Raw genomic sequence first — 27,913 nt, forward strand, 5'->3', positions numbered from 1 at the left:
ACAATTAGTATATTCTATACATGAGACTCATGTCAATTGGCAAGCATCCATCAGATCAAAAAATTCTTTGCTGATACATGTGTGTATAATATACACATACATAATCATGCATAATCCCATACAATTATAAAAAAAGATTTCAGACTACTTATGTAGATATTCTTATTACATTGGTTATTATTTAAAAATAACTATATTTTACATCTTGCAAGATTTAGGTCACTGTTATACTTATTTTTATTAAATATTTTGAGATCATTAGAACACCATTTAAAGGGATTTTTAAATTAATGAATCTCAATGGTATTTTACCTATAGGAATATGCTGTAAATCATACATAAGAGTTCATTCTTCATCCTAGTTTAAATTAAAAAATGACTATAACTACATGACCTGAGAAAAAACTACTTTTAGAAGATAAATCCTTAATAATAATGCAACTGGTACCACACATATACAAAAATCTTCTGCTATCTGCCAGAAAAGTCTTTTATGGATATTAACACACTGACATTACACTGAACAAAAAGAGAATGAAAAATTAACCTTATACTGTTTTTAGCAAAATTTAAAAAAAAATCAAACCATAGTTTTGAATTGTCCTTTATAATGGAAGATATACTGTCTGTAAGGAAAGAGTATCTAATTCATCAAATTTAAATTTTCCGACTACTATCAAAAACAAAAAACAGTATTATCTGATTTGGGAACAAGACTTGATGTCTGCATTTGATTGCAAAAACCTGTCATTAAATATTTTGAGAAGCAAAGTATATTTTAAATAATACTTAAATGAAGCTCATGAGGATTTGCATTATAAAGACCCTTTTGAAAACTGAGTAAGCACCCACGATTTTGCCTGTTTCATACACTCTGTTAGGAAAGCTCTCATCTTTTGTAACAAAGGCATAAATAAATACTACTTGCCTTATTGTTCATAAATGCTTTGAGGCACTGAATAAGTTTATACTGATTCTTCTTGTCAATATTTTCTTGCCTGAATAAAAGAAAAAAAAACATTATATTGTGCTGAAAAATCTCCCCTGTGGTGAATTTTTTTTTCATGTTTATTCTTACTGTTTCTTGTCCAGAAGCTTTTCCAGCACATCCAACAAGAGTCCAAGACCTTCATGGCCAAAGTTGTTAACCCAGCTATGAAACAAACAAACAAAGTATAAATAAGTTTATATGATTAAAACATTAAATACCTCAAATTAAATCTTTGATTTTCAAATCTGCTAATCCAGTCTTCATACTGTTTGTCAATCTTTTTTTCTACTCCAATTACTCTGAGTATTGACCCTATGAGAATGACTGAAGAGATCTTTTATCTCAGTCCCACACTTTCCTTCACATTTTAGATTGCCCATTCCACAGCACTACCTTGGTTGTTTCACCAGCATTAAATATTTAAGCCTGAATTTATAACCCAAATTTATTTTCCACTTTGTCTCTGTTTCCCTATATCAACTCCTCTTCCACTCTTCCATATTCTGTTAATAACACCGCTATCCTTTGAATCCTTCAGACTTGAAATATTGGCATTATTTCCTGATCCCCCAACTTTTTCATCTTTGCCTTTATTCTGATCATTCATTCAAAAAATATTTATTTGACTTCCCACTAACTACCAGGCATGTTCTATGTGACAGAAATAACTGGCAACAAACTAAGCTCCTATGTTCATGTAGCTTATCATCTAGAAAAAAGAAGACAAAGACTAAATAAACTACTACCTAATAAAATATCACTGCTTTGGTACTATGAATAGAAAAAAAACCTTGGGAAGTGGAATGAGCGACCCAGTGTTATTACTTTTTTTTTTTTTTTAATGTGTAGTCAGGGGAAGATTCTTTGATAAGGTGATATTTGAGCAGAGCTTTAAAAAAAGTAAAGAACTTTGCCAACAGAGGAAATAACAGCAGTCTTCCATCAAAAATCTTTTCTGGACTACCTAACAAATTGCAACTCCTAATTCTGATCAAACCTCAACCTACATTTCAAGCCTCAAGCCTCAGACCACATGTTCCAATAAAATCAGACATATTCTGTTTCCTACAGTCTTCCCTGCTTGACCTCATTTTTCAATCTTTCTTTCCAGAAGGTAACTCCAACTCCATCTCTCCAAGGCTCAAACTGACTGGCAACTCCTCCATTAATGTTTCTCCCTGTAAGTACTACATCCAAATGTGTTATTTCCCCTTGAATGCCCGTGTTTCTGTATCTCTTACTGAACAACATTATGATTGCATCACAAGTGTCTTACCCACCTTTTGGACTAAAAATTCTCTGAAGATTGTTACATGATCTTATTCATCTTTGAGTCTCCCACAATGCTTAGCAGAGTAGATTACATATAGTCAACACTAAATATTTGCTAATTAAACATAACTAAATTTATTGACTAGTGTGATTAAAAGAATGAGCAGAATCATATTGCCCATGAAATTCTCAAATGTAAATTAATATACAGCAGGACACCTGTGAAGCAATAATTAAAAAAAATATATATATATATATATATTTGAACCATGACTATAGTTCAATGCCACAGTCTTTAAATCACGTTTCATATTTAACTAAGGCAAAGCTTATCAACAGAGATGAGACCTAAATTTCTAAGAGACAATAAGAAACAACAGATCACTGAAAAAAACTATTTTAAAAATAGTTCAAATATTCAGAACCAATCACATTCACAATATATATGGAAACTCATTTTAAACAAATTCTGCTTTAATTTCCACAGTGGAAATGAGAAAAAATCAATATGGCATTGTAATGATAATTGGCGGCAAGCTACAATTCAATTGAGGCATGTAATCAACCAGTATAATGAGCTATTTTCTCAGACTCTAGATAATCAGTAAGGTGGTGGTAGAAGGAGAAAAGGACACCAGCTCTCTAAGCATAAAATAATGATAATCTATCACAGAGAGTAATCAGGAGATATCATTTCAGCAAATACCCTAACGCAACCTTAAAATAATCAGACTTCTGATTAAATTTATACAAACAGCCCTCAGTATCTGCTTTGGCATTTGGGAAGAAAAAATAATCTATGATTTCATTAAACTTAACCTTTATAACTTGTTTTAAGAGTCTAAATTTTACTCATTTCTTTTTCTACCTAGTGCTATTAAAATTATTAGGATCATTTCTTTCTGGGTCTGGAGAAGCCTTTGATTTAAGACCATGATTTCTATCTGTTCACATGAAATCAGACACTCACATATCCCAGAATGTTTCAAATTGTGCAGTTGATGGTATGTTGGTTTCATTCAGTGAAAACTACTATCAGTCTGAAAGAAAAAAAAAAATTTGCACACAACCATGAACCTTAAGTGTGAAGAGGTCAGGCCTATTACAAAGTAGGCAGAGAAAAATCTTAACTGAGAATACAATACCTAAGGCTAATGGTGATGGAATTCCAGTTGACCTATTTCAAAACCTAAAAGATGACGCTGTGAAAGCACTGCACTCAATATGTCAGTAAATATGAAAAACTCAGCAGTGCCCAAAGGACTGGAAAAGGTCAGTTTTGATTCCAATCCCAAAGAAAGGCAATGCCAAAGAATGCTCAAACTACTGCACAATTGCACTCATCTCAAACGCTACAAAAAGAAATGCTCAAAATTCTCCAAGCCAGGTTTCAACAGTATGTGAACAGTGAACTTCCAGATGTTCAAGCTGGATTTAGAAAAGGCAGAGGAGCCAGAGATCAAATTGACAACATCACTGGATTACTGAAAAAGCAAGAGGGTTCCAGAAAAACATCTACTTTTGCATTAATGACTATGCCAAAGCCTTTGACTGTGTGGATCACAAAAAACTGAGGAAAATTCTGAAAGACACGGGAACACCACACCACCTGACCTACCTCCTGAGAAATCTGTATGCAGGTCAAGAATCAACAGTTATAACTGGACATGGAAAAACAGACTGGTTCCAAATCGGGAAAGGCCATATACTGTCACCCTGCTTATTTAACTTATATGCAGAGTACATGATGAGAAATGATGGATTGGATGAAGCAAAAGCTGGAATCAACATTGCCGGGAGAAATATCAATAACCTCAGATACGCAGAAGACACCACCTTTATGGCACAAAGTGAGAAAGAACTAAAGAGCCTCTTGATGAAAGTGAAAGTGGAGAGTGAAAAAGTTGGCTTAAAGCTCAACATTCAGAAAACTAAGATCAAGGCATCTGGTCCCATCGCTGCATGGCAAATAGATAGGGAAACAATGAGAGGCTCTTTTATGGGGGGTTCCAAAATCACTGTAGATGGTAACTGCAACCATGAAATTAAAAGACGCTTACTCCTTGGAAGAAAAGTTATGACCAACCTACACAGCATATTAAAAAGCAGACACATTACTTTAGCAAGAAAGGGCCATCTAGTCAAAGCTATGGATTTTCCAGTAGTCATGTATGGATGTGAGAGTTGGACTATAAAGAAAGCTAAGCACTAAAGAACAGATGCTTTTGAACTGTAGTGTTGGAGAAGACTTGAGAGTCCCTTGGACTGTAAGGAAATCCAACCTGTCATTCCTACAGGAAATCAGTTCTGAATATTCATTGGAAGGACTGAAGCTAAAGCTGTAACTCCAATACTTTGGCCACCTCATGCTTAGAGTTGACTCACTGGAAAAGACCCGGATGCTGAGGCAGATTGAAGGTGGGAAGAGAAGGGGACAACAGAGGATGAGATGGTTGGATGGCATCACCAACATGATGGACTTGAGTTTGAGTAGGCTCTGGGACTTGGTGATGGACAAGGAGGCCTGGCGTCCTGCAGTCCATGGGGTCGCAAAGAGTCGGACACAACTGAGTGACTGAACTGAACTGAACTGATTGAACTGAGCTACTGAAAGCCAATGAATAGAGGCATGGTAGGAGCTCTTAGAGCTTTTATAGAGAATAGGTGTCCAGAAGGAGGTTGTAGCTAGGGGGATAAAATAACTATGATATAGTAGGATGACATTCAAGAGGTGACGAGGAAGAGAGTGCAGCTATACATACATGTTTTTGCTTTGTCTCTTGCCAGCACCAAATGCTCTCTCTTTAAAGCGGCAAATACTTTGTGGCCTCTACCCGAACACTCACTGTCTGTGTTTCTCTCACACTTAAATATGTAAGTTTTATCCAATATAAATGTGACACTGAAATGGTGAAGTGGTTTAAAAACAAAATGTTGGCTAGTTTATGTTGGCACAGCTTCCCAGGTGGTGCTAGTGGTAAAGAACTTGCCTGGCAATGCAGAATATTTAAAAGATGAGGGTTCAATCCCTGGGTCAGGAAGATCCCCTGGAGGAGAGCATAGCAATCCACTCCAGTATTCTTGCCTGGAGAAGCCCATGGACAGAGGAGCCTGGCAGGATACAGTCCATAGGGCAGCAAAGAGTTGGACACGACTCAAGTTATTTAGCGTGCAATTACATAGGCAGGAATTTTGATACTGCAACAACAGAGTAAGTGTAAATCCATGGTTCTGAAAGTGTGTGCCCCAAACCAGGAGCATCAACAGCATCTGGGAATCTGTTAGAAATACAAATTCTTGGATCCCATGTCAGACCTACTAACTCAGCAATTCTATAGGTGGAGCCAAAAAACTCTCTTTTAACTACTCTAGGTGATTCTGATGTTTGCACAAGTTTGAGAACATCTGACATAAAATAGTGTTTGCTGAGAAGATGATGAAGACTTTCATAATCAGGATTCATGCTCAAAATTTAAGACTGCTCTAAATACCCTCCATACCATACTGTATACCTGCATAGCCACAGGACAGAGATAAAACAACTAGTAAAAGCAAGTATATTTGGTCTGTGTATAAATATATATATATGCCTTTGTTTTTGCTGTTTGGCCAACAGGCATGTGGGACCTAAGTTTCATAAGCAGGGATTGAACCCACGCACTCTGCAGTGGAAGTTCAGAGTCATAACCCCTGAATCGCCAGGGAATTTCCAGATATATTTGGTACATTTCACAGAGTAGGCAAATTCCAGCTCTGAGTTATTCAGTACTAACTGAAATATCTAGAAGTTTGAAAACACAGTTAATGACTCTATTTAAAATCTGACTCAGATTCCAGGTAAAGACATCAATTTTCTGTAGTATCTCAGCCTTGAAATCAGACATTGCAATTTATCATGGACCCCAAATTTATAAGAGATACAGAAAGAACAGAGAATAATGAAGAACCAAACAGAAGAACAAATGGGGGGAGGAAGATGATCTCATATACTATCCATAATACTCTGTAACACAAGGTTTTTTCCCTTTTGATTGGAATATGACTTACATACAGTGAAATTCATCATTGACAAAACACGGTCATGCAGCTTCTAACACAAACGAGACCTAGAACACGTCCACCCCATCGAAATATTTTCTCATTTCCCTTTACAATCAGTCATTTTTCTTTACTCCCAGCCACGTGGCAACCACGTATCTGGTTTGTGTCCCTATAGTTTTGCTTGCTCCAAAATGTAATTAGAAATGTAATCATACTGTATACAGGTTTTAGTGTCTGGTTTCCTTCACTTAGCACAAACATGATATTCAACTATGTTGTTGCATGTACTACTAGTCCATCCCTTTTTACTGTATGTGTATAACACAATTTTTTTTCCATTCATCAATTGATGAATATCTGGGTTGTTCCCAGGTTTTCATGATTATGAACAAAGCTGCTATAAACATTCACATGTAAGTGTTTATGTAAGCATAAGTTTTCCTGCCTCCTGAGAAATCTGTATGGAGGTCACTATGCCTTTGACTGTGTGGATCACAATAAACTGTGGAAAATTCTGAAAGAGATGGGAATACCAGACCACCTGACCTGCCTCTTGAGAAATCTGTATGCAGGTCAGGAAGCAACAGTTAGAACTGGACATGGAACAACAGACTGGTTCCAAATAGGAAAAGGAGTACGTCAAGGCTGTATATTGTCACCCTGCTTATTTAACTTATATGCAGAGTACATCATGAGAAACGCTGGGCTGAAGGAAGCACAAGCTGGAATCAAGATTGCCGGGAGAAATATCAATAACCTCAGATATGCAGATGACACCACTCTTACGGCAGAAAGTGAAGAACTAAAGACCCTCTTGATGAAACTGAAAGAGGAGAGTGAAAAAGCTGGCTTAAAGCTCAACATCAGAAAACTAAGATCATGGCATCTGGTCCCATCACTTCAAGGCAAATAGATGGAGATACAGTGGAAACAGTGTCAGACCTTATTTTGGGGGGCTCCAAAATCACTGCAAATGATGATTGCAGCCATGAAATAAAAAGTTGCTTACTCCTTAGAAGAAAAGCTATGATCGACCTAGACAGCATATTAAAAAGAAGAGACATGACTTTGCCAAGAATGGTCTGTCTAGTCAAAGCTATGGTTTTTCCTTTAGTCATGTATGGATGTGAGAGTTGGACTACAGAGAAAGCTGAGTGCTGAAGAACTGATGCTTTTGAACTGGGGTGCTGGAGAAGACTCTTGAGAGTCCCTTGGACAGCAAGGAGATAAAACCAATCAATTCTAAAGGAAATCAGTCCTGAATATTCATTGGAAGGACTGATGCTAAAGATGAAACTCCAATACTTCAGCCACCTAATGCGAAGAACTGACCCATTGGAAAAGACCCTGATGCTGGGAAAGACTGAAGCAGGAGGAGAAGGGGACAACAGAGGATGAGATGGTTGGATGGCATCACCAACTCGATGAACATGAGTTTGAGCAAGCTCCAGGAACTGGTGGTGGACAGGGAGGCCTAGCATGCTGCATGCAGTCCATGCCCAACTCACAAAGAGTTGGCCACTAGTGAGTGACTGAACTGAACTCGGCTGTTTCCAGGTTTTGATCATTATGAACAGTGCTGCAATAAACATTCATATGTAAGTATTTATGTAAGCATGCATTTTCATTTCTCTTTGGGAAAATAACTAGGGGAGGAATTATTAGGTTTTAAGATAAGTTTTTTGTTTTTTCTTTTTTTAATTTATTTATTTTTAACTAAAAGATAGTTGGTTTACAATATTGTGTTGGTAATCTTTTAAAACTGTTTTCCAAAGTGGCTAGACCATTTAGCATTCCTTCAGCAAAGCATGCATGTGCAGGAGTGCATAGTTAAGTCGCTTAAGTCATGTCTGACTCCTTGCTACCCTATGGACTCTAGCCCACCAGGCTCCTCTGTCCATGGGATTCTCCAGGCAAGAAGATTGGAGTAGGTTGTCATGACCTCCTCCAGGGCATCTTCCTGACCCAGGGATCAAACCCATGTCTCTTATTGTCTCCTGCATTGGCAGGCAGGTTCTTTACCACTAGCACCAAAAGTATAATAGTTGTGACTGCTTAAAATCCTTCAAACACTTCATATTGTCAACCGTTTTCACTTTAATCCTGAAAATGTTTTCACATAAAGAAACTGAGAAGAAAATTATTTAAGTAACTTGCAAAACATCATTCCACAAGTTAAATATTAGTTTAAGTACTCACTCCCACACACCTAGGTCTGATTCCAAAGCCCATGTTTATTTCAATCACACCATTAGAAATTACTAATAGAACCAGTACATGGTTTTCCATAACACCTGGCTAATGGCTCCAGCCAGAACTCACAGAAGAATCTGTGGTTCTTCCAGAATTGCATTGAGCTTAAACCTACATATCTATGTTTAGACAAAGAATTATATATTTTCTATTATTTAATAGCTTATTTCATTGATTTAGGTGTAATGGCTAGTTTTCAATGCACATGTTTCTTGTCTTTCAAAGTCCTAAGCTTCTTATCTATGAAATACTACCGAAGAAAAATATTTGGAAACTCCATCTAAAACTTGCAATCAAGATTTAAGCAGCAGCTTATTGGAAAGAACAGAGTTAGATGTAGTGAAAGGTTTTCGTTTTTTTTGGTCGTTATTGTTAATATGGGTTACAGCCCATAATCTCATTTCTTGGCATTAACACGTTGATGATTTGGGGACTTCTCTGTTGGTCCAGTGGTCAAAACTCCACACTCCCAGCACAGGGGGTCTGGGTTCAATCCCTAGTCAGGGAGCTAGATCTCACATGCTGCAACTAACAATCCTACTTGCCACAACTAAGGCATGGTGCAGCCAAATAAATAAATAATTTTTGACAAACATATTGGTAATTTTATTTCATCAAGTTACCTAAGTTAGTGTTGTCTTGACATGCTACATATCCACCATCATATTTGTAGTGATCACTTAACAGCAGACCAGGTAGAACAAATGAACCACCCAAACAAACAAACAAAAATAGAAAGATCACTGAGGACAGTTAATGTATGTGTGAGCAAGAGCCCAAGAAAAGATCTGAACACTGAAAAAGAAGCCAGGAAGATGTTCCAGGGAGGAAGAGGACTGACCCACAATGAGACAATATTTTCTGACTTTAGATATAAAAGGTATGACTATATACCCTGATATTGCTCAAGAAGTTACAAATTAGAGATCTTTTCCCACGTTTACTCAGAGGTCAGAAATATAACTCTCCATTCATCAACGGGGTATCTCTGTGAGATCACAGAGTGACATGGTTAAATATATAAGCTTTATAAGAAGACAGATCTAGGTTCCAATCCCATCTCTATCATATTCTAGCTGCGTTACTTTCGATCAGTTACTTAAAATCTCTAAGCATGTTTCCTTGTCTACAAACTAGGGATGAGAATAGTACCTATACCTCATAAGGCCTTTGTTACTATTAAATGAAATCATGTACAGTGAAGCTTGCATTAAGATATTTCTAAAAATGTTAAAAATAAAAAACTTTAGCACTCCTTAAATCTCCTTACCCAAAATACAGTATGAATTTTAGGCATATTCTTCTTAAAAATTATTAACACTTAATAACATTTCCTCATTCATTGAAAAGTATTTTAAGTATATGAAACATGCAGAAGACTCTAACAAGATACTAGAGGGACTCCCAGCAGTCAAGTGGTTAAGACTGCACTTCCAAAGCGGGGGTGGTCAGGGAAATAATCGCCTACTGCCACGTGGTATGCCCAAAATAAATAAATAAAAATAAAAAATAGATACTAGACTTCTACACGTTGACTTTTTAAAAAAGATTTCATGACTTGATATTTGGTACTCAAATCACATCACTTGCTTTCTTTACCTTGCTGTTATTCCACTTTCTGTATATTCATTACTATATTTAGTTCTGGCCAATTCACAGTGAAATAGACATAGAAGTCACAATGGTAGGGGAAGGGGAGAGGTGGAGATAAAAGTATATTTATAGTCCATGAGTAATTCTGGCAGAAAAATATCAAAACACATTAAGGTTCTAAAACAAAAATCTGCCCCAGGCTTTCAGAACTTCTGAAGTCATTATTTCTAAAGGGCCCACTTACACTCATTGGCATGCTCTAAATTAAAAAAAAAAATCTTATCTGTAATGAAAGTATCAGAGGATTCATTGACCCCTATGGCCATGAGAAAGCAAGATTCTCCCCTCTCTGGCTCTCCAGGGCCAAAAATGTGAAGGAAACACTATAAATGTGCCTATTTTATGAGGGAATGAGATTCTGTTCCTTCACAGTCTCTAAAAGCATTAACCTCTTTTATCCATAAGTTGGCTATTTGGACCCTGAATTATTTAATTATAGTTCACATAAATATAACTTAAAATCAGACAGTGGATGGATGAGTTCAGTATTCTATATGTAAAACAGACATATAGGAAGTAGTGACTACATGCACGTTTATGATTAGACTCTGGATTCACGTCTTTCTGTCAAAAGGGTTAAAGCTAAAATTAGAAAGTGCTTTCCTGAGTCAGCAGTGACTGAGCTGGAAAACTCAGCAGTGGCCACAGGACTGGAAAAAGTCCATTTTGACTGAAACCCCAAAGAAAGGCAATGGCAAAGAATGCTCAAACTACCACACAGTTGCACTCATCTCACATGCTAGTAAAGTAATGCTGCAAATTCTCCAAGCCAGGCTTCAGCAGTATGTGAACTGTAAACCTCCAGATGTTCAAGCTGGATTTAGAAAATGCAGAAGAACCAGAGGTCAAATAGCCAACATCCGCTGGATTACTGAAAAGGCAAGAGAGTTCTGGAAAAATATCTATGACTATGTGGATCACTACAAACTGTAGAAAATTCTGGAAGAGACGGGAATACCAGACCAGCTGACCTGCCTCTTGAGAAATGTGTATGCAAGTGAGGAACCAACACTTAAAACTGGACATGAAACAACAGACTGGTTCCAAATAGGAAAAGGAGTAGGTTAAGGCTGTGTATTGTCACCCTGCTTATTTAACTTATATGCAGAGTACATCATGAGAAATGCTGGGCTAGAGGAAGCACAAGCTGGAATCGAGATTGCCAGGAGAAACATCAATAACCTCAAATAGGCAGATGACACCACCCTTATGGCAAAAAGTGAAGAAGAACTAGAGAGCCTCTTGATGAAAGTGCAAGAGGAGCGTGAAAAAGCTGGCTTAAAGCTCAACATTCAGAAAAATAAGATCATGTCATCTGGTCCCATCACTTCATGGCAAATAGATGGGGAAACAGTGGAAACAGTGGCTGACTTTATTTTGGGGGGCTCCAAAATCACCGCAGATGGTGACTACAACAATGACATTAAAAGACGCTTACTCCTTGAAAGAAAAGTTATGACCGACCTAGACAGCATATTAAAAAGCAAGAGACATGACTTTGCCAATAAAGGCCTGTCTAGTCAACGCTACGGTTTTTCCAATAGTCATGTATGGATATGAGGGTTGGACTATAAAGAAAGCAGAGTACCAAAGAATTGATGCTTTTGAACTGTGGTGTTGGAGAAGACTCTTGAGAGTCCCTTGGACAGCACAGAGATCCAACCAGTCTATCCTAAGGGAAATGAGCCCTGAATGTTCATTGGAAGGACTGATGCTAAAGCTGAAACTCCAATATACTGGCCACCTGATGCGAAGAACTGACTCATTTGAAAAGACCCTGATTCTGGGAAAGATTGAAGGTGGGTGGAGAAGGGGATAACAGAGGATGAGATGGTTGGATGACATCACCGACTCAATGGACATGAGCCTGAGTGAACTCCAGGAGTTGGTGATGGACAGGGAGGCCTGGCATGCTGCATACCATGGGGTCACGAAGAGTTGGACATGATTGAGCAACTAAACTGAATTGAACTGATCCTGAGTCCCATAAGCAGTAAAGGCAATGAGTCTCATGTGCGGGCGTCCAATATTAGTCATGTCATCCCTTTATCACTGTTTGTGCACTGCTAAAGGCTAGTATAAAGGGTTATGTGTTCTGTACAAAGGATTTTATTTCCCTCTAATGGTGTTCTGTTCCCATGTGTAATCTCATACTACAACCCAAATCACAAGAAGATCAAATAAAACGAATGATACTTCAGAGATTCGTCATGGAGTTGAGAAAGTTGGTAAAATTGCAAGATATAAAACAACTAATTCAAAGCATTGAGTAGACTTCAAAAATGATTCCAAATAGTGTTTACATATTTTAAGACCAGGGAAACATCTTATTTTAACACGAATATTGCCAATGTAATATTTTTGAATGAAATTAAAACCAAACCTTAGTTTCTGGTCCCCATGGAAAGAAAAGGTCCTGGGGTGATTAAAAGCAATGTACAACCTAATGCAAGCAGTATCATACCTTCAATCCACAGATCGATATCTCCAAAGAGTGGCCAAGAAAACCTTAGACTTTTCAGCATTTTTAAACTATTATTTGTTCAGCTAAATCAACTTCATAGATAATTCTACTATCAATAGCATACCACCATGAAAAAATAAATGTTAACAACAAAAACAAAATGGATTTGTATATGCTATGACGGCCCTGGTCTTAAAACTTACATCCACTCAGGTTTGTCTACATGAAAGCAAATACAGTACCCTTCAGCATTTCAATGTCCTTCAAAACTATTTATCATGGTAGATTAGTGCATCAACTATTTCTGACCAAGTTAAAATATCTATTATCACACTGCCATTTCCAGATATCTGTGCATGTTCTTTTGAAGCATGACATTCAATGACCACTTATTTCACCTGATTCATAAAAAGGTTGAATATGTCAATTTTCCAGCTCTGCCTCTTAGTCCTTTTGAATTCAATACTGAAACAGATTATAATTTCCTTAGAAAATACCAAAGAAGACAATCCATCTCTCCCTATATCCTCTCGTTTTTGCTTTAAGAGGGTTTTACCTGGCTCATTCATTCTCTCCATCAGGTCTCACTGGAAAAATCCTGCTCTGTTTCATGCTACTCACAAATTTTTCTTTTAAGAATTCCTCACAAAGGAGGAAATGTGTGTGCTTTTTAGTTGTTCTTGGGTCAGGAATTACCCTGGAGAAGGAAATGGCAACCCACTCCAGTACTCTTGCCTGGAGAATTCCAGGGACAGAGGAGCCTGGCAGGCTACCGTCCGTGGGATCACAGAGAGTTGGACATGACTGTGGGACTAACTTTCTTTCTCTCTTTACTAAATAAAACCAAATTTCTCTTAAATATTTACAACAAATTGTAAACACCTTACATACAAAAATCTCCTAAAGGCAATAGTTTAAGTAAAATTCTCCTTCAAAGGGTAAAAGATTATTATTGATTAAAATCACTTTCTTAAGCTCTCAAAATATTTTGGAGACAGTCATAATGACTTAAGTCCAAATCTTTTAAAATGTCGAAGAGGTTACAGAATAATGAATATTTTTATCCCCACTCTCCACTAAAAATATTGCTAGAAAAAGATATAAGAGATGGCCTTAGCCCACAGCAACAATGAAAACAAAATGTACAAAAAATGTGAATAAAATTAAAAATAGAATCTTAAGTTTATAGTAAGTAGAGGGGAAGCAGGGAAAAAGATCATTCCAAATATTCAAACATAAGCTGGTCATATTTTAAATATTCTTCATATGTTTGAATTGTGAGTATAATTATGTCAGGACACTTAAAAACCACTTAACTAAAGTCATCTTCTTAGTGACATAACCAGTCAAACTTAAAATGTTAACTTTCATAAAAAAATGTATTCGTTTATTTTCCTAAGCTAAGTAATATGGTTAAAACTGTATCACACACTCCTCAGGACATTCAATTTCTTTTAATAGTGGAATTTTGTTAAAATGAACTTACTCCAGGAAATCATATTCCTAATCTATAAACCCTGGAAATGAAAGAGAGCTGCCATCAAGTTAATCTGCTATGAATAAGGTAAGAAGTTCTTTGAATGCAAGGAGGAAAACAGAAAGGCATAGAACACACCAGCACACATTGCCATTTTCCCTACACTAATCTGCATGTTATACTGAATGGTTCTGGTGGGCAAGAGAGAAGGTCAGTGAATATTCCTTCATGGTAACAGGGGTAAGGAGAGTTGAAAGATAATTACCATTTGATGACTGAACAACAGAAAGGCAACAGTCCTTCTCACCTACATAATTAAAGACTCATTATAGAGTGTGATAGCTATGTAGACAAAGATCAAAGAAATTTAATGTTCATGAATACTTTTAGCACAGGGTAGCTCTTAGAATGCAAGCAGGTCAAACCAGTCAATCCTAAAGGAAATCAGTCCTGAATATTCAATAGAAGGACTGAAGCTGAAGCTCCACTACTTTGGCCACCTGATGTGAAGAGCTGACTCATTAGAAAAGACCCTGAGGCTAGGGAAGATTGAAGGCAGGAGGAGAAGGGGTCAACAGAGGACAAGACGGTTGGATGGCATCTCTGACCCAATGGACATGAGTTTGAGCAAGCTCTGGGATACAGTGAAGGAGAGGGAAGCCTGGCATGCTGCAGTCCATGGGGTCGCAAAGAGGTGGACACGACTGAGCAAATGAACAACAACCAACAGGTAGTAACAGTCGAGAGTAATACTAGAAGTATTTGTCACCAAAGGCACAACTTAGGGACTGAACAACAACAAAGAATCAAAGAATCTGCAATCAAACCACAAAGAATCCACAATCAAACCTCAAAGAATCATTTCTTCAGGTCCTCATGGTAGATGTTAAAAACTTCTTAGCAAGTTCAAATGTTTTATTGTCTCAGAATGTGATCTATAATGTTAATTTTCTGGTCTTTTCTAGTTTATCTTCATGCAATATTTTAAAATCTCTTTCTTCCAAAACTGAGAAAAATACTGTTATGTATCTGTATGTACATACATGCACTCTTAAAATAGTTAAATATCTTAATACCTTCACTTTTAATCAATTTTTTCAAAGCATAATCATTCAACAATGAACAGTTAGAATCCTTAATAACCCCACATTAAACACCTTGATAATTCTTAAGCCTTATCTAACAGAAATTAAACCCCAAAAGCTCACTATTTTTCTCTTCTACTGTGATATAAATGACCTAAAGCAATGACAACAAAACAAAACAAAATTATAAACTTTACATGGAATGGAGATAAAACCTTTATAGGGTTACAGTACAGCATAAAGTTCCTAAGTAAAAAAAATATGAACCTTCTACTATATTCAACCTGGCTTGCACTCATTTTCAGAAAAATCTAGAAACATAGCTACTCCTAAAAGTTAAACATTTGATGTCTTTTAAAACCTATGAATGCTTTTTAAAGGAAGCATAATGCTTTAATTGCTGAAGTAACTTTGACCTCTTTCAAAAATGCAAAGACTTTCTTTTCAATTAGAACAAGTAAAAACCACAACAAACACTAAAAACTTTAACATGGTTTTATCTTCATATATAAACAAACTTCCATGAAAGATCATGAACTAATAAGAGTCGTTTAATTAAACTAAGTTACTCCATACTGCTCCTTCATTTTACACATGAAGAAAAGAAGCAATTTCATTGAATTGTCTTAGATCATGAGGGTTTTTAACACCATAACAATGATTGGAATCAATCAATCCTCAGTCATTACATACCTCCCATTCAACTATATTATCAACAATTAACAAATATATCACCAATTAGTGATTATGAGTGTTTTAGGCTATTTTCCTTTCATGAAGGAATACCAGGCGCCAGGTAAAAATTTATTTAAATATCGTCAATGTGTATATTTAAACATGAAAGCAATACAAGTGAAGTGTTTTTTGTTTGCTTTTAAATTTATTATGGAATCAAGAAGCAAGAGAAACTTTAGGTAATAAACACATTGGAGATATTCAAACATATATATACTTGCTTTCTACTTCCCATATACCAGTGAATAAAATAGTTGCTTGCTCAGCATAGATACAGAGCCTTCTCATGTTGCAATTCATTATTATAGTTGTAGACATACCAATGACATACAGTAAATACTCACTTCAAAAAATGTACCAAATGTTAACTGATATCTGGCTTGACACAAAAATACTAGTATTAGGAAGCACTTGCAAAAATGGAGCCACTCAACTTTCAGTTCAGTTCAGTTCAGTCGCTCAGTCATGTCCGACTCTTTGTGACCCCATGGACTGCAGCACATCAGGCCTCCGGGTCTATCACCAATTCCTGGGGTTCACACAACCACAAGTCTATCAAGTCAGTGATGCCATCCAACCATCTCTTCCTCTGTACTCCCATTCTCCTCCTGCCCTCAATCTTTCCCAGCATCGGGGTCTTTTCAAATGAATCAGCTCTTTGCATCAGGTGGCCAAAGAATGGGAGTTTCAGCCTCAACATCAGTCATTGCAATGAACACCCAGGACTGATCTCCTTTAGGATGGACTGGTTGGATCTCCTTGCAGTCCAAGGGACTCTCAAGAGTCTTCTCCAACACCACAGTTCAAAAGCATCAATTCTTCAGTGCTCAGCCTTCTTTACAGTCCAACTCTCACATCCATACATGACCCCAGGAAAAGCCATAGCCTTGACTAGACAGACCTTAGTTGGCAAAATAATGTCTCTGCTTTTGAATATGCCATCTAGGTTGGTCATAACTTTTCTTCCAAGGAAGCGTCTTTTAATTTCATGGCTGCAATCACCATCTGCAGTGATTTTGGAGCCCCCAAAAATAAAGTCTGACACTGTTTCCACTGTTCCCAATCTATTTCCCATGAAGTGATGGGACCAGAAGCCATGATCTTGTTTTCTGAATGTTGAACTTTGAGCCAACTTTTCCACTCTCCTCTTTGACTTTCATCAAGAGGCTTTTTAGTTCCTCTTCACTTTCTGCCATAAGGGTGATGTCATCTGCCTATCTGAGGTTATTGATATTTCTGCCGGCAATCTTGATTCCAGCTTGTGCTTCTTCCAGCCCAGCGTTTCTCATGATGTACTCTGCATATAAGTTAAATAAGCAGGGTGACAATATACAGCCTTGACCTACTCCTTTTCCTATTTGGAACCAGTCTTGTACCATGTCCAGTTCTAACTGTTGCTTCCTGACCTGCATACAAATTTCTCAAGAGGCAGGTCAGGTGGTCTGGTATTCCCATCTCTTTCAGAATTTTCCACAGTTTACTGTGATCCACGTAGTCAAAGGCTTTGGCATAGTCAATAAAACTTTAGTTTATTCAACTTTAGTTTAGGAATAAAAGTTCTTGGTTACAGTGGTCAATCATCTAAAGTTTGCTTCTGATAGAGTTTAGAACATAATACCCCAAAATATGGCACTCTAGCATATTCAATATCTTAAGCTGAAGGACTAAGAAAAGGACTGAAGCAAGAAAGTCACTATGACCTCATTCTTCCCCAGCCCACCCCTCTTCTTCTCTGAAAGCAGGAGAGAAATCTTCCATGTGAAAGGTACCCATCCTGCCTGTAACTCTAGGAGGGAAGGCATTTGTGCCATCTGACACAGGGAATTAAGGACACAGAAGCCTGTATATATTAGCTTTGTTAAACTAACCCTTAGCTTCCTAGTTACTTCTTCATCATGTACTACCCCTAGCCCAAATCCCTTGGTCTTGTCATTTTATCACAAATTTATTGCTTCTTTGTCTAAAAGGTATAAAAGGTTTTGATTTTGTTCAGTTCTTTGGGTCTCCTTTCTCTTGTGAAATCTCCAATGTTTATGTATCAAAAAAAAAAAAAACTGGTAAAATTTGTATTCTTTTCTCCTGTTAATTTTTATTACGCTAATTTGCAGACCCAGCCAGAGACTCTGAGACGGTCGGGTTTGCATTTTCCTCCTCTACACTTCCAGCTAACTTCCTTAACTTTGCTAACCCTCTGTGCTTTGCCTTGCTCACTCTGGCTATACTAAACTTTTAACAAATGCAATGAACTCTTATTTTGCTGGATAGATCAGTTCCTCTGCCAATTCCTGTCTGCAAATGGAATGAGGCCTGAGTTAGAGTACTGACAATGGAAACACAAAACCTATGCAACAGATATGTCAAATAAGAGTGGGAAAGATGATGAATAGGAGTATCAAAGATGAGCCTGTATCATGCACACAGGGTTCATAGCCAAATCCTTGAATAGATGGATGAGTGTTCTAAGTCCAGAATCATGCTTACCTAAGCGCCACAGTGTGTGTTCAGAATGGTGCTTCTAATCTCCACAGTACTATTTGATCATTCATATTTATCTAGCATCTCGCCTTTCAATATGTTTCAAAAATTTCCAACCACATATCTGAAAAATTAATATGTGTGTATAATCTGTTCTTCACCCTCAAGATTAACTCTTCTATAGCTGACCCTACTTTTATTACTCTAATTTTCCAAGATTATTTGAAAGACTTGAAAAATGCATGAAGGCGAATATTTGCACCAAACTATTGTCATGAGCAAATTAAGACACATGATTTCAACCTGTGAAATCAGTATTATAATTTATAAACAATATGAAATAATAGCAGAAACCAAAATTAGTGAAAAGCTCACATAGTAATAGCTCAGCGTTACGTATCCTGTATCCTATTTCTGGGAGAAAGTATCAGTCAGTTCAGTCGCTCAGTCGTGTCCAACTCTCCGACCCCATGAATCGCAGCACGCCAGGCCTCCCTGTCCATCACCATCTCCAGGAGTTCACTCAGACTCACGTCCGTCGAGTCCGTGATGCCATCCAGCCATCTCATCCTCAGTCATCCCCTTCTCCTCCTGCCCCCGATCCCTCCCAGCATCAAGTATATGACAAAAAAAAAAACTGACAGAGAGAAGTTTTTTCTTTCAAGGTACAAAACATGTCATAACATCAGAGGATATCCCCAGGGCAATATCCCATACCGTTTACATTTAAAATATTTTGCCATTTTAATTGATGTTTATAATGCTCACCTCAACAACACTACAAAACTCTTTAACATTTTCTTTATCAAAGAAAAATGCTTAATGTAGTTTCAGTGTTGGAGTCATTTCAGGGTATTCTTATTCTTGAACAAATGCTAATTCACATATGGAAATTTATGATAACTCAGTTTTTTGAAATCCATTTAACACTCTAGCACTTAGTCTTCAATACTTTTTGATGAATGAATATTAAATGCAAAAATTTAAGAAATGATCTCCAGAACTCTCTTGGAAGCCGGTATTAAGGATGCTATGGTACCCTTAGAATCCACGTGCAATGTGGATTTGATCCCTGGGTTGGGAAGTTCCCCTGGAGAAGAGAATGGCTACCTACTCCAGTATCCTGGCCTGGAGAATTCCATGGACTACAGTCCATGGGGTCACAAAGAGTCAGACATGACTGAGCTACTTTCGCACACATTCATATATGAAAACCTAGAGAAGGAAACGGCAATCCACTCCAATATTCTTGCCTGAGAATCCCATGGACAGAGGAGCCTGGCAGGCTACAGTCCATGGGGTCGCAAAGAATTGGACAAGACTGGCGACTTCACTTCCACTTTCAGAGCAATATTCAGTACTCAGGTCTCATTCTCCAAAACAGAATTAGACCCAATCTGCATATTTTCAGTAATGCTGGGTGCTGCAAAACAGACCTAACAGATATGAGTGGATTGATTCTGGACTTAGAAAGGTTTGAGATTCATATTCATATGGCAAACTACTAAGCTAACCGTCTCACTTGAAGCTGACTTACATTTTCAAAGTGCACTACAGCGTTATACTCCCTTCTATGTTCTCCCTTCATGGATTCCATCTCAATAGAAGATTTTCAGGTTTCAACTGCCTGATGTGAGAGGCCACACATCTATAGCTTTGCTGACCAAGTAGGAAATCTCCCCAAATGAGTTGTCCATTATCTGACACCAGTCGAACAGCCAGGGTCATAGAGCAAACACTGTTATCTATTGCACAAGGATTTTCTTTCAATTGACTGCACAGAATACCTGCACTCCAGGTGCTAGCTGGCATCTTAATCGTGAATTGTCAGCTATCCAGCTCCTATCAAAAGTCCAACAGAGATGATAGATATTCCAGAGGGAGAGCCTCAGGGACATTTCTCAAGTACATTTTGGTAGCAGCTTAGATTATGGGGAAGCTGTACACCAGTATTATTACTCTGGGTTTTTGTAGAAATACCATGACTTTATTTATTTATTTTTTTAACTCAGTGGAGGAAATGGACATTCAAAATCCTCTGTACTTTATGGAAAACTATCCAAGACTCAGTTATACTGTGTTGTTCAATACCTCTCATCTAGACAAACACAAAATAAAATTCTCTCAGCTTAGAATTAGAAAGAATGTCTTTACCTGGAAAAAATAAATGCAATATCATTCATCAGATAAGTTATATGTATTAATATTCTGCCATCTTCCCCCCTGGGCTACAGGGTAGATTGGAACCATTTTATACTCAAATCACTACCTGGCATTGTCCTAGGCATTTTATATGTATTAATATTCTGCCATCTTCCCCCCTGGGCTACAGGGTAGATTGGAACCATTTTATACTCAAATCACTACCTGGCATTGTCCTAGGCATTTTGAAAACTACCAGGTTTACTTGGAGCTTATATGTTTATCCGGACTTCCCTGGTGGCTCAGACGGTAAAGCGTCTGTCTACAATGTGGGAGACCCAGGTTCAATCCCCGGGTCAGGAAGATCCGCTGGAGAAGGAAATGGCAACCCATTCCAGTACTATTGCCTAGAAAATGGCATGGACAGAGGAGCCTGGTAGGCTACAGTCCATGGGGTCGCAAAGAGTCAGACACGACTGAGCAACATTCTTATATGTTTATCCACATCTTAGTGGGATATCTGCATCTATTATTGAGAGCTGCAATTGCTTTAATAAGAGTCCCATAACAATAAGTGTATAAAACTCTAATGTGTGTCCAAGATCTTTACTTAAGTTAATTCATATAAACCAAAATACAAATATTTCAAATGACACATATTTAGAAGCTTTCCCTTCCCAAGGCAAATGTTGAATATATAGAAAATACAATAAAATGCATATAAAGTATTTTTAAATGGAAGCTCACCTTCTATTAAGAAATCCATTTAAATATTGTGCCTAGACTCTACTGCTATATTTTTTTTAATTTTATTTTTTATTTTATTTTATTTTTTTCATTTTTTAAATTTTAATATCTTTAATTCTTACATGCGTTCCCAAACATCTACTACTATATTTTATATACCTTTAGACAATTGTTATATATACAGATTGGTTTTCAAATTTAAAACACAGCATTTAAACAAGAAAATGTACTGCCTTAGTGGAACTTCCTATGTCATATAATAAAGCCAACATAGGAGTCATCATTTATTCTACTTTAATGTCTATAACTTCTTACTGAAACAATACTTCAGAAACTTGAGTCAGTATTTGCTGTTCCTATGTTTTTCATTTTCAAAATAATATAGAACACATAGATCTACTTTGGTTCTGTTATGAGATATAATACTGAATCTGCCTTAAACTAAAATTCTGTTTTAAAGCTAATATTATATTTAAAAAGTTCAATATCACTGAATATTTATGGGACCAACTTAGCTAAATGAGCCAACATGGTGGCTGTGAATACAAATTGTTGACCAAGACTTTAAAAGAAAGTATAAAATTTGACTTAACTATTCTGAATTTACTATTTTCTAGTGTACATAAAAATGTAGTAGGGTCCTCTAAAACAATTTATGCATTTGAAAGTTAAAGCAAACAAATTTAAAATACAACCTTGATTTTGCGATGCTGCATATAATGGTGCCTTATGAGGTGTGCTCACAATTTTAAGTCCTATTCACATTTCTGCACCATAAAAAATTGCCCTCATTATTCTGTTTTTCATAGGTAGTCCAATGCAAAATGTTCTGAAGGTATTGATCTGCATCTAATGTTATATTAACTTTCTAAGTAGTGTCAGCTGCTTTGCCAAGCTTTTAATACATTTAATATAGGCTGTTTAAATAGTTATTAACATTCATAATTCAGAAAGTACTTTCTATTCCTAATTTGTATTACTGTCAACAGTCAGCTATTTTCATTATGATGATTATGTTAAAATGCATATTAATGTGCTAGACAAAAATGTTTAAATCTAAAAGGAACTTAGAAAGTATCAAGTAAAAACAAATGCAAATAACTACACATACAGAAACTGTAAGAGATATTTTATGTTTTTTCACCTGCTTGAAAACTGACTGAGGAAGCCATCATCACATAAAGGGTAAATAAACACACTATCTCATGAGTTTGGCTGATTAACTAAGATACCAAGCCAAAAAAAAAAAAAAAGTTTCTCAGTGGGATAATATGCCCTTCAATCTATAAGGCTATTTCAGCAACAACTCTGAAAGAATTCTACACAACCAAAATTCTCATACTATTCTTCAAACCAATATTTGTTGTTTTTGTCATATGTTAAGAAAGCTTAGTAACAATGATTTATTGCTACACATTTCTCTGGATCTTCATAAAATATATTGCCAAATACCTATACATCCTGTAACAGGTTGGCTGGGAACAAAATTGTTCAAACTCATTGGTCATTTCTCAGCAGACACAGCTTCCTTTCATAAACTTTAGTAAAGAAATATGAACAAAAATATGTAAGTAACAACACAGTTCTCATTCTAAAACCCACAGACCATGATATGTGCAAAGTCTAATTCGATTTGTGATAGCAGATTGGGATTTATTTTATAGTCAAAACTCATGGATTTTTAGGGTGTTAAACAGAGTTGTAAATGTCAGAGGAGTGTGTAATTTCCTCAGTTCTGTCATACTACAGTAAAGATTCGAAGCAGCAGACCAGTGTTACAGCTCAGTTTTATTTGGCAAGCAAAGCATAGTACATCCTCTAGGCATGAGGGTGGGCCAACCCCCAAAAAAGAGGGGCTCAATCTTGGCTCCTCTTTTTATGTTTTTTCTCCTCCCCCTGAGCCTATACTATGTAAACTGGGCTAGCCAGGAGGGCTGTTTGTTTCACCTGAGGTTCTCACTCTGGTCCTCGGATTTTCTTTTGTTTCATCTTCGCAGGATTTTTCCTTTCTTTGTCTTGCCACCGCCATTTTGGACTCCTTTTTCCTATTCTAACTACCTAACATAAACATTCAATTTCATTAACTCACCATGTGACCATAAAAAGACCGTTGTGGAAAGCAAGATATTTTATCTGTGAAGTGAAGTTGCTCAGTTGTGACCCCATGGACTGTAGCATGCCAGGCTTCTCAGTCTATGGGATTTTCCCAGGCAAGAGTACTGGAGTGGGTTGCCATTTCCTCCTCCAGGGGATCTTCCTGACCCAGGGATCGAACCCAGGTCTCCCACATTGTAGGCAAACGCTTTACCCTATGAGCCACCAGGAAAGCATGGTATTTTATCTATACCTGATGAATATGTGAATATGGTTCAAATCAAACCAACAGGTTTCACTCCTGTGAAGAGGAAGTTAGCTTCATTCTTTTTCTCTGATTACATCTAAAAATGCATGGCCACAAAATAGAGCCAGATTAATGCAAACTCATTATCACTGTTGGAGAAGTATTGGTTGTTATTCATGATGGGTCAACATCTATATCAAATCACACTTTATTGTATATAAATTATACCGTGCCTGCCATCGTGAAACAAATAAGAGGGCAAGAGGTTCCCATCCCCAGAGGAGTCTAAAATCTAACTTAGAAAAGCAAGCATACATGCATGAAACTATTATGGAGCAGAGGCAGGTACAGGTGAATGTATACAGTACAAAATAAATGTTAAAGGAATTTATAGTAAGGGAGTGATTTGGGATATGGCCAGTTAATGATGGCTTATAAAAGGGATTGACTGAAATGGACATTATTCTGTTTAATTTTCTGAAATGACTGTACTTTGAGAATGTTTAGCAAAACTATTAGTGTGTATGGGTGCGTAAATATTATTTCACTATGGGCTGAACACAAGGAAATCAGTTTAAACTGTGGTACAGACGCAAATCTGTCACGAGAGGCCAAATGTCCAGATTCTAAAGAATAGAAGCTCTGGAAAATAGTTATATAACAGAGACTTAGAGACTACTTCCTCTAATATTTTAAAGGAAACTATATCCTAAGTCTAATCAGAGTATTTTTTTTCTTTTTTGGCCAACCCAATACTTATTGATTTTTTAGATACATTTCAAAAGCTGATAATTAAATTAGCTATTTTCTTTTCATTATTTTGAGGTACAGTAATTTATCTCCATGCATAAATCATTATCATTTTTATTTCCATTGGTTTTACACTCCCTACTGAAATTATGATTATATTTAATGATTAATTCATTTTTTTACATTTAACCACCAAGTCTTTTTTCCATTATAATCTTTTTGTATTTAAAATTTTTTATACAACTGTAAAGGTTAGTTTCCATTTATAGTTCCCCTTGTTATACAGTATCTTACACCTAGTAGTTACTTCCCTTTTCGCCACCACCCACTGGTAACCACTAGTTTGTTATTTCTATCCATGAGTTTGGAGCACATTATGCTAAATAAAGTAAGTCAGGCAGAGAAAGACACTACATGATATCATTTATGTATGGAATCGAAAACATCCAACAAACTAGTGAATATCGAGTCTTCTTTTTTTTTTTAAGCATTATTCTTACAAGAGGGCTTCCCAGGTGGTTTTATTGGTAAAGAACTTGCTTGCCAATGCAGGAGACATAAGAAATGCAGATTTAATCCCTGGGTCAGGGAGATCCCCTGGAGGAGGGCATGGCAACCCACACCAGTATTCTTGCCTGGAGAATCCCATGGACAGAGGAGCCTGGTCACAAAGAGTCAGACATGACTGAAGTGACCTAGCTGCACTGTTATAAGAGACAAAGAAAGGACAAACCGAGAAGCAGAGAAGGCCACGTGACAGAGGAGGCGGAGACTCAAGTTACGCTGCCGCAAGCCAAGAGGCGCCATAAGCTGCACAAGCTCTAAAGATCCTCCCTTAGGGCCTTAGGAGGGACCTGATTGCCAACACCTTGATATCAGACTTCTGGCCACTTGAACGGGAGAGAATACATTTCTGTTGTTTGAAGTCACCCAGTTTTTGGTAACTGTTATGGAAGTCTTAGGAAACTATTAACAGAACAATAATATTAAATGACTCCTGTCGAATTTCAAGGATTCCTTTACTGTTATATAAGAAATAAGACATGATGCATTCAAGTTGATTTTTCCCTCTGTGTTGTTTTTTGTTTTTTATACAGTTTCCTCATCACCGTACAAATTACTCTCTTTCTTGGGTTTATTCTTACTTTGGTTTCCTCCTTTTCTGACTTTGTTGTTGTTGTTTTATTGTTCCTGTTTGTTTCTGTCCAAAAGGAAGACTAATTAGTTGTTTGCTCTGTTGCTTTGATCAATTATTTTTTGGTTTCTGGGAAGGAGGTTTTAAAGTAGAGGGTGGTTAGATAAAATCTTACAACTGTTGGTGGGTTTAAATCTGATGGAAATAGAAAATATGGTTTATACTACAGAATGATTATTTGCATGTCTAAGGAATAAAAGTTTTGCTTTTTCAATTTGGGAGCTCTGAGTTAATACATTTAAACATGTTTCTTTCCTGCAGGATTTCTAAAAGCCTTTTTTTTTTTTTTTTGACGGTCTCTTTAACATTTTATTTTATTTTATTTTTATTTTTTATTTTATTTTTTATTTTTTTTTATTTTTTTAATTTTAAAATCTTTAATTCTTACATGCGTTCCCAAACATGAACCCCCTCCCACCTCCCTCCCCATAACATCTCTCTGGGTCATCCCCATGCACCAGCCCCAAGCGTACTGTATCCTGCATCAGACATAGACTGGCGATTCGATTCTTACATGATAGTATACATGTTAGAATGCCATTCTCCCAAATGAAACCAGAATGGAAAGAGACACATGTACCCCAATGTTCATCGCAGCACTGTTTATAATAGCCAGGACATGGAAACAACCTAGATGTCCATCAGCAGATGAATGGATAAGAAAGCTGTGGTACATATACACAATGGAGTATTACTCAGCCGTTAAAAAGAATTCATTTGAATCAGTTCTGATGAGATGGATGAAACTGGAGCCGATTATACAGAGTGAAGTCAGCCAGAAAGAAAAACACCAATACAGTATACTAACACATATATATGGAATTTAGAAAGATGGCAATGACGACCCTGTATGCAAGACAGGAAAGAAGACACAGCTGTGTATAACAGACTTTTGGACTCAGAGGGAGAGGGAGAGGGTGGGATGATTTGGGAAACTTTGTTATTTTAATAAAGTTCCTGTATTGGCGGTACTTGACAAGGTCATATCCCCTTCTTAGGGAAGGACTCTCCAGAGACACTTTCTAGGGTGGAAAAAATCTGGACCATATCACTGTGCCCGCCTCTCCCTTAACAAGGACAAACCTGAGTCAATTCGGAACTGTCACCTGACCAGTGGTGTGGCTAGCACTTAAACAGGCCTGTAGGCTGAGGTGGCCTGGCATGAAAACCTGTGCCAGAGCAGAAACAAGTGAGTCACCCCATTAAGAATTCAAAATGGGGAATACAGAGAAGGCCAGGGAGTTAATGTCAGGGAAAAAAGCCGACCCATGTAGAGTCCATGTTCACAATGGAACGAATCAGGGACAGGCACCATGAATTTCTGCTGCTGTGCTGGAGACTCACGATGAAAATAATCAGGCTCTAGGACTACCTTTGGATGTCAAGCGACCTTCCATATCAGCCTCCATGAGGCACAGCTATACGGCTGTCGCTAGAATTTCTGTGAAATTTCTAGCTCTTTCATTGCAACATGTAACATGTCTCCCTGCTTCTACCCAGAGTTATCCCTTAGAAATCTCTTCAGGTCAGGTTCACTACTCTCCTCGACAGCCTCTAGTAGCTTCCCAGCTCACTCAGCGTAAAAGCCACAGTCCTACCAACGGGTCACAACTCTCTGCCTCCCGCCACACTGCGCTTTTTGACATTCCTGGAGCAGGCCGAGCATTTGCTGCAGAAGTTTCCTGTCTCTCAGAATGGTCTGCCTCCAGCGGACATCAGAGCTCACTTCCACACTTTCTTCAGACTTCTGCTCATGCCATTAAAGTCAGGGAGGCCTTCGCTGGCCGTATGATACAAAACAGCAACATTCTCTCCCAGGACAGATCACAACCTGACAATTCATGCATGTGTATATATGTGTGCATATACATATGTTTATTTTATTAATTGTCTGACTTCTCTTACTAGAATGTAAGCTCCATAAGGACAGACCCCAAATGGACAAGGGGAATTTGTTATTCCTTTATGGGATATCCATCTGCTATATGAAAACAAACTACATAATATTGAATGTTCCTTATTGACCAGCTCCAACCTAAGGTATTACCAAACAATTAACACATAATAGTAAAATAACCTTTCTTAATTTATCATATAGTTATGTATCGGAATAATATCATATGGATGGCATTTGAATTACTAGAAGTATCGATATGTATGGAGCAAGTGAAAGTCACTCAGTCGTCTCTGAGTCTTTACAATCCCATGGACTATACAGCCCATGGAATTCTCCAGGCCAGAATACTGGAATGGGTAGCCATCTCCTTCTCCGGGGGATCTTCCCAACCCAGG

At 37.3% G+C, this 27,913-nt stretch overlaps 1 protein-coding gene across 6 annotated transcripts in view; it reads right to left on the reverse strand.

Annotated features, from left to right (window-relative positions):
* DIAPH2 (diaphanous related formin 2) overlaps window positions 1-27,913 on the reverse strand; it is a 968,993-nt gene that overhangs the window by 688,741 nt on the left and 252,339 nt on the right. For all 6 annotated transcript variants that reach the window (XM_070291115.1, XM_070291113.1, XM_070291114.1 and 3 more), the window contains 2 exons: window positions 1,079-1,153; window positions 929-998 (listed from right to left, as the gene is read on the reverse strand). In XM_070291115.1, the coding sequence (XP_070147216.1) occupies window positions 929-998; window positions 1,079-1,153 (145 nt within the window). The remainder of the gene's footprint in view (window positions 1-928; window positions 999-1,078; window positions 1,154-27,913) is intronic.

This window comes from Ovis canadensis, chromosome X, assembly GCF_042477335.2.
Source record: "Ovis canadensis isolate MfBH-ARS-UI-01 breed Bighorn chromosome X, ARS-UI_OviCan_v2, whole genome shotgun sequence".
Taxonomy (NCBI): Eukaryota; Metazoa; Chordata; class Mammalia; order Artiodactyla; family Bovidae; genus Ovis; species Ovis canadensis.